General features: G+C 33.5%; 1 protein-coding gene across 4 annotated transcripts in view; it reads right to left on the bottom strand.

Annotated features, from left to right (window-relative positions):
• LOC105154894 (nucleolysin TIAR) overlaps positions 1 to 17522 on the bottom strand; it is a 433573-nt gene that overhangs the window by 9489 nt on the left and 406562 nt on the right. For all 4 annotated transcript variants that reach the window (XM_011070678.2, XM_011070679.2, XM_011070685.2 and 1 more), the window contains 3 exons: positions 7055 to 7235; positions 2072 to 2201; positions 341 to 582 (listed from right to left, as the gene is read on the bottom strand). In XM_011070678.2, coding sequence (XP_011068980.1) covers positions 341 to 582; positions 2072 to 2201; positions 7055 to 7235 — 553 coding nt within the window. The remainder of the gene's footprint in view (positions 1 to 340; positions 583 to 2071; positions 2202 to 7054; positions 7236 to 17522) is intronic.

Raw genomic sequence — 17522 nt, 5'->3', positions numbered from 1 at the left:
TAAATGCTGTATTTATGTTATTGGCAATTAGATAAATTAAAAATAATAATATAGATATATGAATTAAAATATTAAAATTAATATACAAAATTCGAGTTATATATTCTTAATATAGTTATATGAATAATTATTCCTTATGTCCTTAATGTAAACTCTTTAATATGAATTTTAGAGTTATATAGATTTAAAATTTCCGAATTGGTTTACAATCCATTGATACTGCAAAAAGATGGAGGGATTATATATTCATGTTACATTTAAATCTCCGATTATTGAAAATTTCGTCGTCAAAAACTTGATTTTCGGGAAAAAGGAACTTTATCTCGTGTGAAAAGCTTACCCCATATATTGCGCCTGTTGATATCCGGCGAACTGTCCATAGGTATATCCCTGCATGCCTTGAAGAAAGCCACCAGCTTGCATTTGTGTCGCTGTCGTGGGATAAGATTGGGGCGGATACCAGTATCCTAGTTGTCCAGCACCGCCGACGCCACCGACGCCTCCGACACCCGCGACGCCCGCCGCCGCCGCGGCGGCAGCTGCCGCCGCCGCGTAGTATGGGTACGTCGCCGACGATAACGCCTGAAAGAGCACAAAGATCAATGAAATAGAAAAGAGCAAGAACATTGTCTGGATTTTATGCTTAACGATGTCGATAGGGTCAGGAATGGTAATTTCGTTCCGTCGAAGATTTGTGTGGTCGTTCACTTGAAATGGGCGACGCGAGAATTTCAACGCGATCATTTCATTGTCGTCACGTAAATTATTTTTTATTATTCGCTGTTCCTCGCGTGAACTCATTCATTCTTTTACGGTGCACAATGTGAAATCAGATCAAATTATTCTATCAAATTATCATGGAATAATATTTTCTAAAATATATGGTTTGTTTTTTTTGTGTATGCACAATTAATATTTATGAAACAAAATATATTTCTTTCCCACAATCATTTATTTGCCGAATAATATCTAATAATATCTAAATAACATTGAAATTTTTTTGTTCCAAAGCTTTGTGATATTAAACGGGAGAAAACAATTTTGAGGAAAATAATATTATTAGAGTAGATACTTAAATTGCACTGATTTTTCGATAGTTTTGTTTCTAACAATAAGAAGTTTACGGAAATAATGTGGAGCTATTATGCTCTTCATTAAAGCAGTACGATGAACCGGGATATCACGCAAACTAGTTCGATTCCGTTGAATACGAGAACAGGGTATGGCAGGATACGTACTAACGTGATATCTCGGCTCCCCTGGGAGAAGCGCGTTATGGGAATAGAGATCAATTAGAGCGATGTCACGGGCCGAGTAGCAGTGGATGGATGCACGGAAGTACTACCGGGGAGTGCGAGAGGGTTTGGGAAGTACTTCGAGTACCATTCCCAGATCGGGCGTACCTACCCATCCTAACGGAGCTAATTGCTAAGAGACCCGGCCCGACACACTTCGAAGAGAGGCACCTGAATAGACCGGAATCTTGCCCGATTCCCTGTCCTCTCTCCGTTTCCGCCTTTACTCTTTCGTCGGACTTTCAGACGATATACAGATATACAGAGACACTTTAGCCGCGCGAAATCGGAAGGAACAGAACGTGATCGAATCTGATAACTATTTCCTTCTTTGAACGCTCTTGCTTCTTTGAAACGAATATTCATTATTCAGTTTCAGTGACACGTATAAGAACAGCAAGCTTGAGTTTTATATTTATGTAGAAGAATCTGTCGCTCTGCATTCATTGCTTTGACAGACACAGACATGGGAGATTAGATTTGTGATATCAGTGTCAACATATATTATTCCCTTTCAATTTTAACTTTCTGCAATATAGTCGCTTGCGATTCAGATTCACTGATGCATGTAAAGTTTACTGTTTTTTCATATTGAAAAATTATCTCAAGGAAAATCGGTGACAATGTTTATTCATGAAATAAAGTAGAAAAAGTTCTCTGGTTTGATATCAGCAACGATGTAAATGTTAGTGAAGAACATGTTGGAGGGCGAAATTTCACGTTGAAACCGTCCTCCTGGTAGAGCGGATAAAAGAAAAAGATAGAGAAGCGTTTACCTGTCCAGTTTGTTGAGCATTATTAGGATCTCCACTCTCCTTGCCCCAACTGCACTTCACCGTTTGACCGTTGATGTCTGTGTTGTGTACTGCTACGATGGCGTGCGTAGCCGACTCCTTAGTAGAAAACCTGAAATTGAAAGAGAAGGGGATTCAAGTCTTTTGTTAGTACATATCTTTCGATGTCAATGTTGATGTTGGTGCAGTGCAATGGTGTGTACAAAAAGAAAAATTCTCGGAGCAATACAGTACTCTTTCCACAAATTCACAATTGGAGTAGCTTATTATAGTAGCTTAACGAAATGGTCTCTATGACTAGTGCAGTTTAATTTATGCGAGTTTACTGTACGCACGAATGAGCACGATAATTGTGAATCTCGACGAATCTAGATTACTCCAGATAGACATCCAATGTTAAATTCTACATACTGGTTGTGCGCAAATTCAGTTTCTAATTTAGAATAATATTATTTTGAATGAACAAGTATATATTCAATACATGATACGGAAAGTTTATGTTTCATATCATGTTTTTCTAATAATGTTGTATTTAAAAAATTAGAAATGTGTGAAAAAAAAGAACAAAATATTTCAACTATATTGAATTTGTCTGACAGTATTTGTATCGTGTTTTTCACTTTAAGATCTGTACTTTTCATTATATAAGTACAAGCATATTAATTTCACACAGTGTTCTTTAATTATTTAATGTATTTATCACTTCTCGATTATTTGATCACTTTACACTGGAGGACTAAAGTTTCCGAGAATCTGATTAAAGCACGAGAAATTTGGCGGCAGGATAGCAGAGGGAATTATTGAATTTATCGAAGATTAGGTCACTTTTAAACGTTCGCGATTGCACAATAGCAACTTCGTCCGTGAGTTTGCCCCTTCCCATCCATCGAGCTTCCATCCACCGATCGTTGCAGAACGAACGATGGTCATCGTCAGCAACCCCCCTCTCTAAGTCCGTACCTCGAGTGATAACCAGCGGCAGATAAGATTCTTTCTTTCATCCGAGAAGAAAAGACCTCCTTCCCTTATCCATCCCCCCGTCTTGCTTTACCTCACTGTACCTCGCAGTAAGTCCATACGTCATCCCGAGATATTCGTTTCCGGGTTCCACGCTATGGAAGAACGGAGAGAGGAAGAGCAATTAGACGGAAGATATTTGAACGACGGACATTGTCCAGGGGTGGCAGAACTGTGGCAGACATACGAAACGATAGAGGCCATCGTATCGGATAAGGATAGACAAGGATATCGAGCGGACGCGAGGGAGGATAAAAGGTAGAAAGAAGAAGATATGTAAGGGTTTTTTGTGTCTTTCTCTTCCGTTTCCTGCTTCCCTCTAGCCTTCTGCCCCCCTCTCTCTCTCTCTCTCTCTCTCTCTCTTTCTCTCTCTCTCATCGCTCGTTCTAGAGCATACCTTCCATTTTCTCGGCGGTCTTTTCTAAGGTAGGTCACGGATCTTTCTCGTCGTTAAGGTAGAGCACTGAATTCGCTTTCGGCAGATATAAATGTTCAGCTGATTTCTTGAACTTTATGTTTTATAGTTTATAGTTAGAAAACATCGATATGGAAATGATTTTTTATGTAGCGAAATTTTCAATTTTTAATTGTGATAATTAATTTCTATTTCTATAGGTGAAATTATTCATGTTCACAAAATGTGACTTTCGTTAAAAAATTTAATAACTCTTTATGAATATTTTTGAAACATAAATAAAGTTGATTTTATCGATTTGGGAAGTTGAACTGAAATATATGATCTGTGCGAATGTAATGGATAGATTAATGAAATGGCCACGATTCGAGCTTGATGAGTCCGACATGCTGCCATTGATCCGACATGTCCTCGCGTTTCGTGCCATAAATCATAAGCGAGGTATTGATGCATTCATGCGATTTTCTAATATTTCGTAAAATTTCATTTGATGACTCGTATTACGGTGATACCAATCATTGCTCATGATTTTGAGTATAAAATTTTCTCAAGTCTCGCTATAACCATTGTGTTACGCGCTCCAAATCCAATCACTTTATGCAAATGTATTCTCTGAACACACACGATGATTTTACCTGATTAGCTTTAGGCCAGATTGTTCGATTTTGTAATAAATTTATCCGGAGAGTCAGTGCAAGCATATCATCAGCCATGCATAATACTACATATATGTATAGTAATCTAGCATAATGGCACTAATGGCTTTAGGGTGATTGGTTAAATAATAGATTTTTCGACGACATAATTTTTCTTATAATTAATTATAGAAATTATAATATCTTTAAAAATAAAAATTTGTATGTATTTATTTATCATTACCACTTTATTTTATATAAAATATTTTAAAAATACAATACGTTCAGTTTAGAAAAAAACTGATTGAAAATTGATTAAAATAAAAATAATTATACATTTTTGTTCAATTTTAGAAATTTTTATTACATTATTATGCAAATGAATTGAATATTTCAAGCACCAAAAATAAGTAAAAAGTTACGCATTATTATAACATACCATCCAGGAATACCTAATTCCGGAAATACGTAAATTAAGGATTGACTTAATTTAAAATAACGTATGACAATAATATATTAAATTTTTGTCCTAGATTTTACTTTTTTATAAAGTAGTAAAAAGCTTCGGTAATTAACGAACTTTGATTATATAATCAGTGAAATGGTTTCAAGGGTTTCATACTAAAGTTCCGTTTAATTCCGTTTAATTCTTCACGAGAATTGGCCTTAAGTGTTCTTTGTGGAGTCTGGTGATCGATAAATCATTTTGTAATTTAAATGGTGATAGAGTAAAACGACTTTTAATTACGACAATTCATTAAGATATAGAAAAATAATTCGTGAATTTTACATTCATTTAGTAAAAGAAAAACTTGTGGTAGAGGAGTAAAATTTGCATATATTTCTTATGTAACAAAAACAGATGAATATTTGAAGTTATTTTAAACATATTGTTTCAGACTGTTTGAAGTAACGTAGACTACTAAATAAACTAGTAAGAAGTCTGTGCATATTTTTATTTTAGAACTGTATCTAAAATAAGATTGATTTTGAATTAAGAAGAACAATGTCAGTCAATTTTAACTAAACTATTTTCATAAAATTACATTAGACTGTGCAAAAAAAATTAATGAATAATCAATGCGAACTGTGAACTACAAATCCGTAAATATCATGCTAACTTTATAATAAAAAAAGAATAATTAGAGCAGATTTATTATTCTCCATGATATCATTACAAAAGATATAACGAAACAAAATAATTAGCATATTTCGCTCGTGATAATATAATTCTATGTTTAATCGATCTTATTATAAAATTTTTTTTTTAATTAATTATTAATTGTCACAAAAAATTACAACTTACAATTAATAATTATATATGTTCATGCACAAGCACTGTTCATGCACATTGTTTTTATAAAAATATAAGTTTATATTTAAGTCAAATTTTAAATTTAATGAGTGTAACTTCATTTAGTAAACATTATTTAACATTCTTTTCTTTTAAAAGCCTAGGCAGCAAGCACACATCATTTCGACATCAAATATTAGACATGTTCGTATTAATAACGTCAAATAACAAAAAAATAATAGTTATTATTCGATTATCTTATCATCATATTTTGTCGTATTATGACGTAATATATATTTCGGGTTTTGAGCTAATGCTTCATTTTACATTGATATCAAAACTTAAAAGTATAAGTTTTTCTTTTAATTATCGTTTCTTGCTTATTCCTGCATATTTATTATTTTATTGAATGTATTTTAAAATCCGTCTTAAATGTAATAATTTGCAAACAAAGTTCGTTCCAACGGAATTTTGTGTGCAATCGTGATTAACTGCTGCGTAGTAAGCATCAGCGTAATAATATCAATTTAAAACTATTTATATTTTTCGATATTAGTCAATTAAATAATAAAGCAAATATGATATTCCTGATGATATAACAGAAAAATATCATATTTAATGATTTGTCATATTTAATGATTATTAATTATCATTGTTCTTAATTAAATAATATTTAAAAATAATATTTAAAAAATTAAATAATATTTTAATTAATTAAATAATAATTTATAATTAAATAAGTATCCTACTATGTTCAAAATCGAGACATAAGACGTCATAAAAACATAATTAAAATATTTTTTAAACATTCAATATGACTTTCAATCATTTAAGATGACTTTAAGACATCTTCACACGTCTTATATTCTGATTTTGAATGTTGTCAAAATATTAATTGAATATTAATTATCTTAGCTTTTTTTAAACGTGCTCTCTTTAAACAAGTGTCGAAAAAATATAGATGCTATTTTGCACATGTAAAAATCGGTGAAAATTATATTTTGTTTTTATTTATGAAAAAAAAATTTTAATTGTATCTTTCATCTTTTTGACAATAATTATTAAATTATTCTGTCATAAGTATATTTCCATTAACTTTTAAATAATTAGGCGGTTACAGCATCCCACGCATAATTATCTTAAAAATCTTGTTTTGAGAAAGGGAAATAAAAAGTATATTGTTCAGAAGTCTTAAAGTTCATTATTTTTACATCCTTTTCTATCTTCTAATCTATTTCAAAAGAGTGTAATTAATATAAATTCAGCTTTATACATACTATTAAAAACATGACTAAAAATAAAATTCTTTTAGGGTGTCCTGAGTCCGTCTACTTAAAGATTAACGTTAAATTCATATATCATCATTTTATCATATAATGTCACTTATGTGTGACATTAAATTGTCATTTTCATGTTTTGAAAATGTTAATTAATGACTTTAATAGTGAACAATGAATAATCAAAATCTATTGTCCAAATTACGTATGTCTGTTATCTGGAGTAATTTGCTCAATAATACCGATTTATTAAGCATGGGCGGGCTTGAAATATTTATACATTGCAAATATATTTTAATAAAAATATTATAAAATACACATATTTACCTGATAAAAGCATAACCTTTGTCCTTAAATACTCGAATTTCTTGAATAGATCCAAAGGGTGAGAAAGTTTTCTGCATGAGTTCTTCTGTTAAACCATTGGTCAAACCGCCGCAGTATACCGTGCAGTTGGTCGGACTACTTTGATTGTAAACTTCATCGAACGTCAACGGCTTTGCATTCGCTGTGAGACAAAAAAAATGACAAACTTTAAACTTTATTTAATTATATAACCTGTTGAGAGGTCTGAAGAAAACTGATTCAAGCGTTAATAATCGCAGCTATGGCGATAACTCCTGAATATTAATTGTTACGTGTCTTTCTTGATTCAGAATATAAATTTATAATGACAGAGAGTATTAAATATATGAAATTCTTATATATTGCTATGTAATATAAAAAATATCTAATATAAAAAAATAGTTTAAAAACAGTTTACTACGAAAGCTCAATTATGGCTTGAGCTAACGAGTTTTATACTGTGAATTTTTAGATTACATTTGCTACAAGTTGTTGATGTTGATTCTGTTTACACCAGGAGATTAATTACTCTTAGCAAATATAAAATTCAAAATTGTGTAAAGAAGTTTAATAAGTATAATTTAGATATACATATACAACGTCCACTATATTACAAGCATTATTTTAATCGACGTGAATATAACAATTTTTCTCAATTGCGCTTAATTCAAAACTCTATCAATTACATATTAAATCAAAATTCTGAAAATGGGATGCTGTATTCATAGATATTACTATGCGTCAAATATTAGTCACAATATTATAAAATTACAATAAAATATTCCATGATCAGGGAAATGTTTCGGGAAATATTAGCTGCTGTACTTCATTAAGGCATTTATTTTGTTATCAATCAGTGGCACACAATCACGCATAACTCCTGCTCGTTTGCATGAGCAGTGTTGAAGAGTTACGCAGGTAACTCTTCATTTTTTCATCAAAAAACGATCAGCGCACGATGTGAATGATATAATGATAATTCCGTTTGCGACATCGAATGACAATCGGACGATCCCGACAGTAATATAAGAAACAACACGCACGTGGGGCCTTAGGAAAGCCATTATTGAAAGTATCTACTTTCTCCAACGCGATAGATCTCTCATGTATCCTTTACCTCTTCTCTCACCCCTCCCTCCCCTTCTTTCCCGCGGTATTACGTTTACTGATACTACGAAAGAGGTCAACCGGGTTTCACGGTGTGGTCGGGACGCGAGAGCAGCTCGAGATATCGAACGCCAATGCCAAAGAGGTTGAATCCCGTCAGCTAAGTTTACGATCGTACGGGGGCTTAGCCTATACGGTAGAAGCAGGCTACGGGTGTAAACGCGACCGGTAAACCACGGCCTGTAATTGCCTCGTTCAGGGATGGAAGGTTCTCAGAACGGCAGAACGTCCCGTTAAGAACTTACCGAGGGACGTTCTCTTCTTTTCTCAAAGCTCGGCATTATCTCTTTATTGCCTGGTGAACGTTATTCTCAGTATTCCCGGAATGTCGGCGCAGCTTGCCCGCCTCCGTCGCCGCTACCGCCTATGGTCGGCTTTAAAAAATTTTGTTTGTTCTAGAATGCTTATTTCGCAAAAAGAGAGATTGAAATATCTGCACTTCTGGTACTTGCGAAGCTGTGAATTTTTTACGGTTCTACCTTTTTTGATCGCCGATTGTTTCGCAAGTTAATAGCTGATAATTATTATACGACAAAATGTAACGAATCAATGCGTTATCGCGACACGGTAGTTAATTAGTGCGATATCATTTTTTACGAGTCATATGATTGCTAAATCTGTTCATTACGAAGAAAATATTTTCAGAGTAAATAAAAAATTTCCCCAAGCATTTCTAATGTATAATTATCAAATAATAATAAACACTTTTTATTTTCTTTTATCAAAAGAAATTAGATTACTAAATTTGTAAGAAAATCTTGTAATTTATGTTGTTTTATAATTATAGAACAATACAAAAATATACAATAAATGTATGGACGTTATATCATTGGTCTTAAACATTTATGCTACAGACATAGATTGTATACTATTTTTGCTATTACTATTATAACTTCATTATTAGTATTCATAATAGTTGAATTAAAAATTATACACATTATATACATCATATTGTGAATGTGTAGGTGTATATAATTATTTTATAATTAGCAAGCAATTTTATGTCAAGATGCAGATAAATCATATCATCATACAAAAAAGATATGTCTATCTGTACGTCTAACTGCTGTTTATGATCCTACTCAGAACATGCAAAGTTTTTCGTAATATTACGATTGAATAAATTTTTCAATTACAGAAAATTCCCTTAAAAAATATTAATTATCATGTTTATTGCCAGATACCTGAAAATATAATTTTGATTCTGACAAGATAAATAAATTGAAGTTCGTGAATAAATAATTCCGACAAAAGCTCAGGATAAAAGCTATTTTTGAACGTATAAATATATAATAATTGTTTCATAAATAATTTATTCTAGCACAGAATGATTATATACGACACGATATTTTAAAATGATGCTGGATCTATACTTCATATCCTCTTTTTAGAACTATAATAAATTGCCTTCAGCAGAATATTAATTTTATATTGGATTTTAAGCGACACGAGAAGCTGTCACTGCTTTTCTGTCAATACTTGTCCGCGCTGTGGACGTAGTTTTCAAGATTTAAGAGAGAGCGAGAGGAGGAATCGAGATTCAAGATATCGGGGATCGATTGGAAGAATTGCTCCCAACGTTTTGAAGCGGTTATATCAAGAATATCTGGTTGAAAAATTGAAGAGCTATTGTAGATCTATGGGGATGGTTTTCGTACGGAGCAGATTCCATGAAAGAGAAAAAAAAGATTTCAAAGAAAGCTTGCGGAGATGAAGTTGATTCAGACATGGAATGATACTGGATGAAAGAACAACTATACGATCGTATTTTTATCGAAATTTATCACGTTGAGTTTTTGATTGATTCTGATATGATACATAATATACAGTAATATATTCAAATGAGAATCAGGATGAACAGTATCATCTATAATGCATAAAATCGTTATATGTCGATTTGTATTTACATCATTAGGTACATATAAGTAGCTGTTTCAGTCCGATGTAAGCTCCAATCAAAGTCAGTTAACCACAAATGTATTGTAGGAAATGTAATGTAATTTTTCAAAAAATAAATTTTTCATATATGTATTAATGACAACTTTTATTATTATAATATTTAAAATATGTATAAAATAAAATTAAAAAGAATACAAGTAAATAAAAACAAGACTTCTATTTAATTCAAAATTTTTTGACAAAAAAAGTAATTGAAATTTGATATTTTATCCTATTTTTTTAATAAAATTGATAAATTTTAAAATTCTGATGTAGAAATGCCACAGAAATAAAAAAAAAATGATTCTCAGATATAATTGGACTTGCTCTTTCGAACGCCGGCTTTATTTCCCCTCTGCGAATTCTTAGTACTTTAATCGAAATATTCCTCTCTCTCTCTCTCTCTCTCTCTCTCTCTCTCTCTCTCTCTCTTTCTCTCTTTCTCTCTTCGAGATTGGGCTACTATACCGATTCAAACTGATTTGATTCCATTGAGTGTGCGATATTCCAATTTAACCCCTCAGGCATGATTTTCTCGACGTTTCCATTTTAAGTGGTCGACTCATGCGTCGTATGCGCTAAGGTCTTAATACGTATCCAACCCTAACGTGATTGCACGACTGGCACGATCCTGAAAACGCTATTTATCGACGTATTATAGTCACAGTCACACACCGTCGATATGTTTAAAGTTCGACGTTTTCGAGAGCTGTGCTTGCAGAAATTACGTGTCAGTTTACGCGGCAATAAAAGTAAGTAACTACTTTCGAGTATTGAGCACGCGAGCGCAGTAGCAACAATATTACAGAGACGAAAAATTTTCTCTGCAGAAATATCCTATAAATTTTCATCGACTAATAATCCATATTAAAATATTGCGGATCAAACAAGAATTTGGTTTACCGACAAGAAAATATCCAAATTCGCTGATTTTGTCAGGTCACTTTCGCTCTTTGCAAATGATCCGTGATTTATGATCCCTCGGACGTGCCCCTGGTCAAAGATCCGCCATTATGGAAACAGCCTGTAGTTCTAGATTCGGCTCATTAGGCAGCTGATTACGTGGACGTGCCTAAATCGAAGTTCTATACGTCAGGTCAATGGCGGCTCCGGCGTATTCCCGTGAAACTTTATTCTTATCTAGCGGGAACCACTTGGCGATCGAATAACTAGATTTATCGCGCGAATCTAGTAACTTTTTACTTCACTGAATTTCCGATAACTCGCCGCTCCCGAGAACCGGGAGATGAAAGATCAACAAGAAATTCGGGGGTAAACTCGAAATTTTCTACCGACCGCGTTGGAGTCCGGACGCGCTAGTTCTGACCTTAGGTAAAAAAAAAAGGTGCAGAACACTGAAGTGAGAAGAGAAAAAAAGAAAGGACGACGGCTTTAGACCTCCGCAATATCTCCTTGCTCTTTCCTTCTCCCGAAAGGGAAGTTTCCACTTTTCTCCGTTTTATGGCGGATGGAATCTCCAGTGGTCGACGATAGAACCCGAATGTACGTATCTCGTGCCCTCTTAAATAACGCGGGTACTTGAAGTTTCGTTGGCACTGGTCACCCTAGCAGCGCGCCAATATTCGTCCCGACTAAATTCATGGTAGCGGGTACTAAGTGGACACTGGCTGTCTCCGTGGCCATTCTCCTTTTTCTTATTCTCGGACATCCGTGGACATCTGAATAATCAATGCTCGAACTGACGCTGCATTTGTAACTTTCTAGTGGTTTATGTAAATCAGGACGAACTGAGCGGAATGGGTAGTTTCTTGGTTCCCGTCGCACGAATACTTTGTCCGTTTCCTATTTGGATTATTGTTGCATTATCCATAACTTCACAAAAGTGTATTTAAGTCAATGTATTGTGTTAAATTCGTGCCCGGATATACGTCTAGCGATAGATTCTTAAAAAAAAAGATGCAGGCAAAAATTGTAATATGTATGTAAAAATTTCAGAATTAATTTCTTATGTATTTATTGCAATTATTTATATTTGCTTTGTTATTATATTATTAAATCATGTTTTCATGTTTACTTAATTGTCTACATATATAATTTTAAATTATAAATAGATACTGTTAGAACCTTCTCCCAACAAATATTAACATTATAGCGGAGAACATGATGGGAAAATATTGAATGAGAAATTGTGCACATATATAAAGGTGCACATGAACTAAGAAAAATTGCATGTAGTACAAGAAAGTAATGAAATGCGAAATATGCGAAGTATGAATGGGGGTATTACTGATAAAATTTGATGGAGAAACGTTGTGCATACAATCACCGACTCCATTTCTCTTATAAGAAATCTGAGCACTGATTCACTCGGATGATAATAACCAAATTACATAAAAATATCGACAAAAGTGAAAAATTAAATAATGAGGAATATGAAAAATAGAGCAAAAAGAGTGAAGGAAGATTCGATTTTCTTTTACCTTGCTCACTGTACAATTCCCCTCTCATTCTCTTCTTACCGTATCTCTCTCTTTGTCGTATTCCTTTTTATTACCATTTTCATTCAATTTAGAATATTTTAAGTCCGATAAGACTTTTCAAACAAGGGGAAGTATACGAGCATGCATATTAAAGCCAATGTATACAAATTGTATTGTAAAACGTTACGACATAAAAAAATACTTTTAACAATATTAGAACGACGTTACTACATACGCATATACGTGCATATGTTCCGAGGTGCGCACTCGGTATACATGTATGTACGTACATAAAAGACCATCATACAAGTCTACCAATTTAGTTGAATACCACTAGTTATACTATAAACAGCAGTTCACTCGCTCGTAATTTTAGTTTTCAAATAGATAACGAAAAATATTTTCGACAGCAGGATACGAATAGAAATACTTTTTCACGAATAAAAATTATAGAATATATTTGGATGTATCATGTGATATATTTATAATGCTACATTTACTGTTTCATTTTAAGCGCTTATTAATGTGACGATATATTAAAAAAAATGTAGACGAAAGAGAGAACGGCTGTGTATGTACGAAGAAAAATTGGAGCGATAAAATATTACTTTAAATCAACGCATAATTAGTGTCGAAATGACAGCTGTTATTCCCCCGGTTGATTTATTGTAATATTTTACAGCTACAGTGATATATAGCAGTGCTGATATTTTTCTCCACGCAACAATGTATACAAGTATGAAGAGTGAAAGTGGAAAGATAAGAGAATGATTAATAATTATAATAGTAATAAATACAACATAGATAAGTAATATAATAATAATGTTAAAGGTATTTGAAAGGTTGCAAAGTATAATTATTTAAAAAGAGGTAAGAAGTAAGAAAAAAGTATGAAACATATTTTTAATAAAGGGTAAATTAGATAACGTTCGTAGCTAACTTGCTTTGATTGTAATACACTTACACACTTGTCTATGTTCACACCACCTCTCTCTTTCTCTTTCTCTCTTTTCTTTGCTACTGGCCTTAATTCTTGATGTATCATCCTCCTGCAAAATATCCGTGTTAAAACGACACGTGCAAAAAAAATAACGCAGCAACGATTCGTATGGAATATAAACCTATATAGAATTGATTATTATCGGTGTTGACAATTATCTGCGATATTACAATACAATAATCTTGCACGTAATAATTTTTAATTAAGCATAGTATTCCAATAATTGATTAATTTTTGTTCTTATATAATACGTATTATGTTAAGTTAAAAAAGGATTTCTAAGCTCTCGATGTTTAATCTTTCAAATGGAAGTTTCGTTGTAATCGGATAGTTAGAAAAAATATTGAGAGATTTAGTGAAGGTTTCGCTCAATGATAAATGAGCCAAGCCGGGTTGACGTTAGATTTGTACACCGAAGAACTCGATACAGGTATTAGTCAAGCGTAAATTCGCGATACAATAAGGTACATGAAGAATGGCGGAGCAAATGCTTTCGATCATGAGGGCTTTGTACAAATGTGCTACATTAAATGAAGTCTACGTTTGAATGGATTTTCCCCTTTCTTCTTATCCCACTCGCTTACCATTGTGACGATAGTTTGTACATCCTTATGCCACTACGGTACTAACGACAATTTAATGGATCTCCTCATAATGACAAAAACTGGGTATTTCCTGACCAGTTTCTCCTATCTTTCAAGATTACGCTATAAACTGTAAGATGCGTCTTTTTATGGATAGGTATAACCGTATATCGACGCACGATGAGATTGCGTGTAAGTTATAACTTTTACTATCTACTTAAATGTATAGTGTTATAATGATAGATATTATCTTCAATTAAGTTTTAATTAAGTCAAGCAATTAAATTAATTTTGAGTTTATAAGCATGGATTCAAAATTGATACATTACAAGGTATTTTTATATATATATAACGTACTTTATATAACATTATTAATATATTATAAATCACATTATTTTACATATGTCATAATATCATTAATAATTGAAATTGATAAATGAATTAAACAGTTTTTAAATTATACATATATATAATTTTAAATAGAATAAAACAAGTTTTTAGTTATATAATATAATGAAATATTGAAAATTGCAATTGTAATTAAATGTTTCATTTCAAGCTACTTAAATATGTAAGTTGAATTATATAAAAAATATATAGAGAGTCTCGAGACTCGAATAAATTATGATCATGCGAAGTTAATAGCAAGTTTTTCATATTCGAAATATTGCACAGATTTGCATAAATCGAAGTTTCGTACAAAGACGCATAATACATTTGTTGCAAGTGCATATACCACGTTAAAGTCTATACCTTCAAGTACAATCTAACAGTAAACACAGACGCGTGTTTTCCACAGGGACATTATCGGGACTAATAAACCTGCGAGCTAAACCACGGTTGCCATACTTTGCCAAGAAAGCTGAGTAACCGTGGCCGTTAAAGTTTCCGTATAATCTTGGGATAGGCGGTTTCGTTCTGAGGAAAAGCTTTACTTTGAACTCCATGCTCACACTGAAGTTTGAGCAACATCCAAATCTATGCGAAAGGGTTACTTAGTTATTATTTATGACTCTTGTTTTGTACTCTTCCTATATCTCTATCACAATTATTGTACACATAGTCGTGTCGGTATCTTTCCCGTTTACATAAATTTCTATTTGCATTATTATACAACTTAAGTATTATAATTAATGGAAGTTATTTAAGTTTCACATTTTCCTTTATATTCAATTTATATTGTAATTTGTGATAATTTAATACGTTTTGTTTTGATAAGTGAGAAACATTCTAATGAATAGTCTGAATGCTTTAATCCTTTTTAAATTTCATTTTTTACATTATTATTTACTTCAAGATGATGGCCTAGCCAAATAATTATGTTGCATGCATTTTTATAATTTTTGATAAATGTATATAAAATGTACACAAAATAAGAGTGTAAGAAATTATAATCACATTGTTAATATTCAATATACTATTAAGTGAAAATTTTTACAAAAGTAACCGTTTAAATAAAAAATAAAAGCGCGACGAGAAATACGGATTTCTAATCGAGATGTTTTCGTCGTATTCAATCACTGTGATATTCGGCGCTCGAGTTAGTCTCTAGAATCGAGTCTCGCTTGGTGCTTCGCGCTTTCCTACTCTGGTTCGTTCGTTCTACCCGAGTCGGGCCAAGCCAAGATTTGTAGTCGCCGCATAAATTCGAGCTTTCTCCCTTCTCAGACTTGTCCTAATAGATTGGCGGCCCCGATAAAGACGTCCAATACGTACGTGTGTATTTAGACACTCTTGGTTTCTGGATCCATAACGCCTGATTTGAATCAATTTGTTTTATGGTCATTTTATTGCTAAATATTTCCAGAAGTCTATTAATGTGTGTATAAATCGCGGTTTATGATTGCTCATCCGGAATCGTGCAATTAGAAGTGTGGAATATACATAGCCTCGATATATAGATAGATTGCCGCTATACACTGCAGTTACGATGCAGTGTGGTATTGAAGAGGAAAGCGGTTTTACGTCTTTCAACCGAGATAACGCTTGTAACTAATATACGGCAATCCAACGGAATTAACAATTTCATTAAATTTTTGTTTAGACACTTATGTGTTTGCATACAAGCAAGAATAAAAGATGCGAGGTTCGATATCTTTTCAGTGCGAACATTTTTTGCGAATTACTTTCCTATTTGATCAATCAGTCGAGAATCATCCTATTAGATGAACCGTCTCGATAATCTGCCATGTGGGTTTTTTGCGAGGATCGAGGACCGAATGTATAAACGATGCAAGGAATACAATTGAAAATAAGTAGACGCAGAGGTGAGCTGTTTTAGATTAAGCCGAAAAAGAGAGAGAGAGAGAGAGAGAGAGAGAGAGAAAGAGAAAAAAATACGAAGAAAAAGATACGAAGAGGAAACGAGACAAGGATAGAGATAGAATGATCCAGAGCGAGAGAGAAACTGATCCGAGCGTTTAAAGAGCCACGGGGGTGTTCAACAGCGTTCCGCACTCGACGACGAAATGGTCTCCCGCTTCGCCGAAACGGGAAAACCAATCCTCTCTCTGCACCTTCGTTCGCCTTTCGCCTATGTGCCTATATTACCTTCGATCCGCATCTCTGCAAACCCTCGCCACCCTCCGCAGGCGGTACCCGCCGCCGCTGCCTCCGTTACCACCGATCCTCCGCCAGCCAACCCCCTGCCGCACACCTCCATTCGTCCTCGATCCTCTAAACCCGACGTGTTCGGCACTTCCTCCGTTCCCGAACCTGATCCCGCCAAACTGTGCAGTATGTTCGCAGCAGGCGGCAGCCCTCAGGAATTTCATTTCGTGTGCGAGGCTAATTATACGCCGAGCTTTTACGTACGAAACTGTCGCTATTTTACTATGGGTCAGCGTGGTGCATGATTTTCCAGAGTTGCGCTGTTCATACCGCTGTTCCATCGTAAAAATCACTATGATCCCGATTAACGCTTCGCTTGCATCGTGTATCAGAGCATGCAATAGAAGGCAATTATAGAGGATGCAATAGAAGGCAATTATGCGTAACCGAGAACGTTCGCGTATCGAATTCGTACATGACGATTGCTATATCGAATTTTGTAACAATAGGCATAGTAGAAGTTTATGATATCGTGATCCTGATTTTCTACATAATATAAAACTAACAATAAAATAGATAAAAATGTAATAAGTAGAAGGAATTTTAATTATTTTGATTTATTTTAATGTAACGTACGTATTATCAAAGCAAAACTGAAGAAAAATTGAGGGAGGAGAATACATTCACCTATATTCAAATATATTATATTCGCAACATATATTCGAATATATATTAGCACGAGAGAAACACGAAGTTTTTCTGTAAGACTA

This window comes from Acromyrmex echinatior, chromosome 1, assembly GCF_024713525.1.
Source record: "Acromyrmex echinatior isolate Ae372 chromosome 1, ASM2471352v2, whole genome shotgun sequence".
Lineage (NCBI taxonomy): Eukaryota > Metazoa > Arthropoda > Insecta > Hymenoptera > Formicidae > Acromyrmex > Acromyrmex echinatior.
This window is presented reverse-complemented; position numbering and strand designations above follow the sequence as displayed.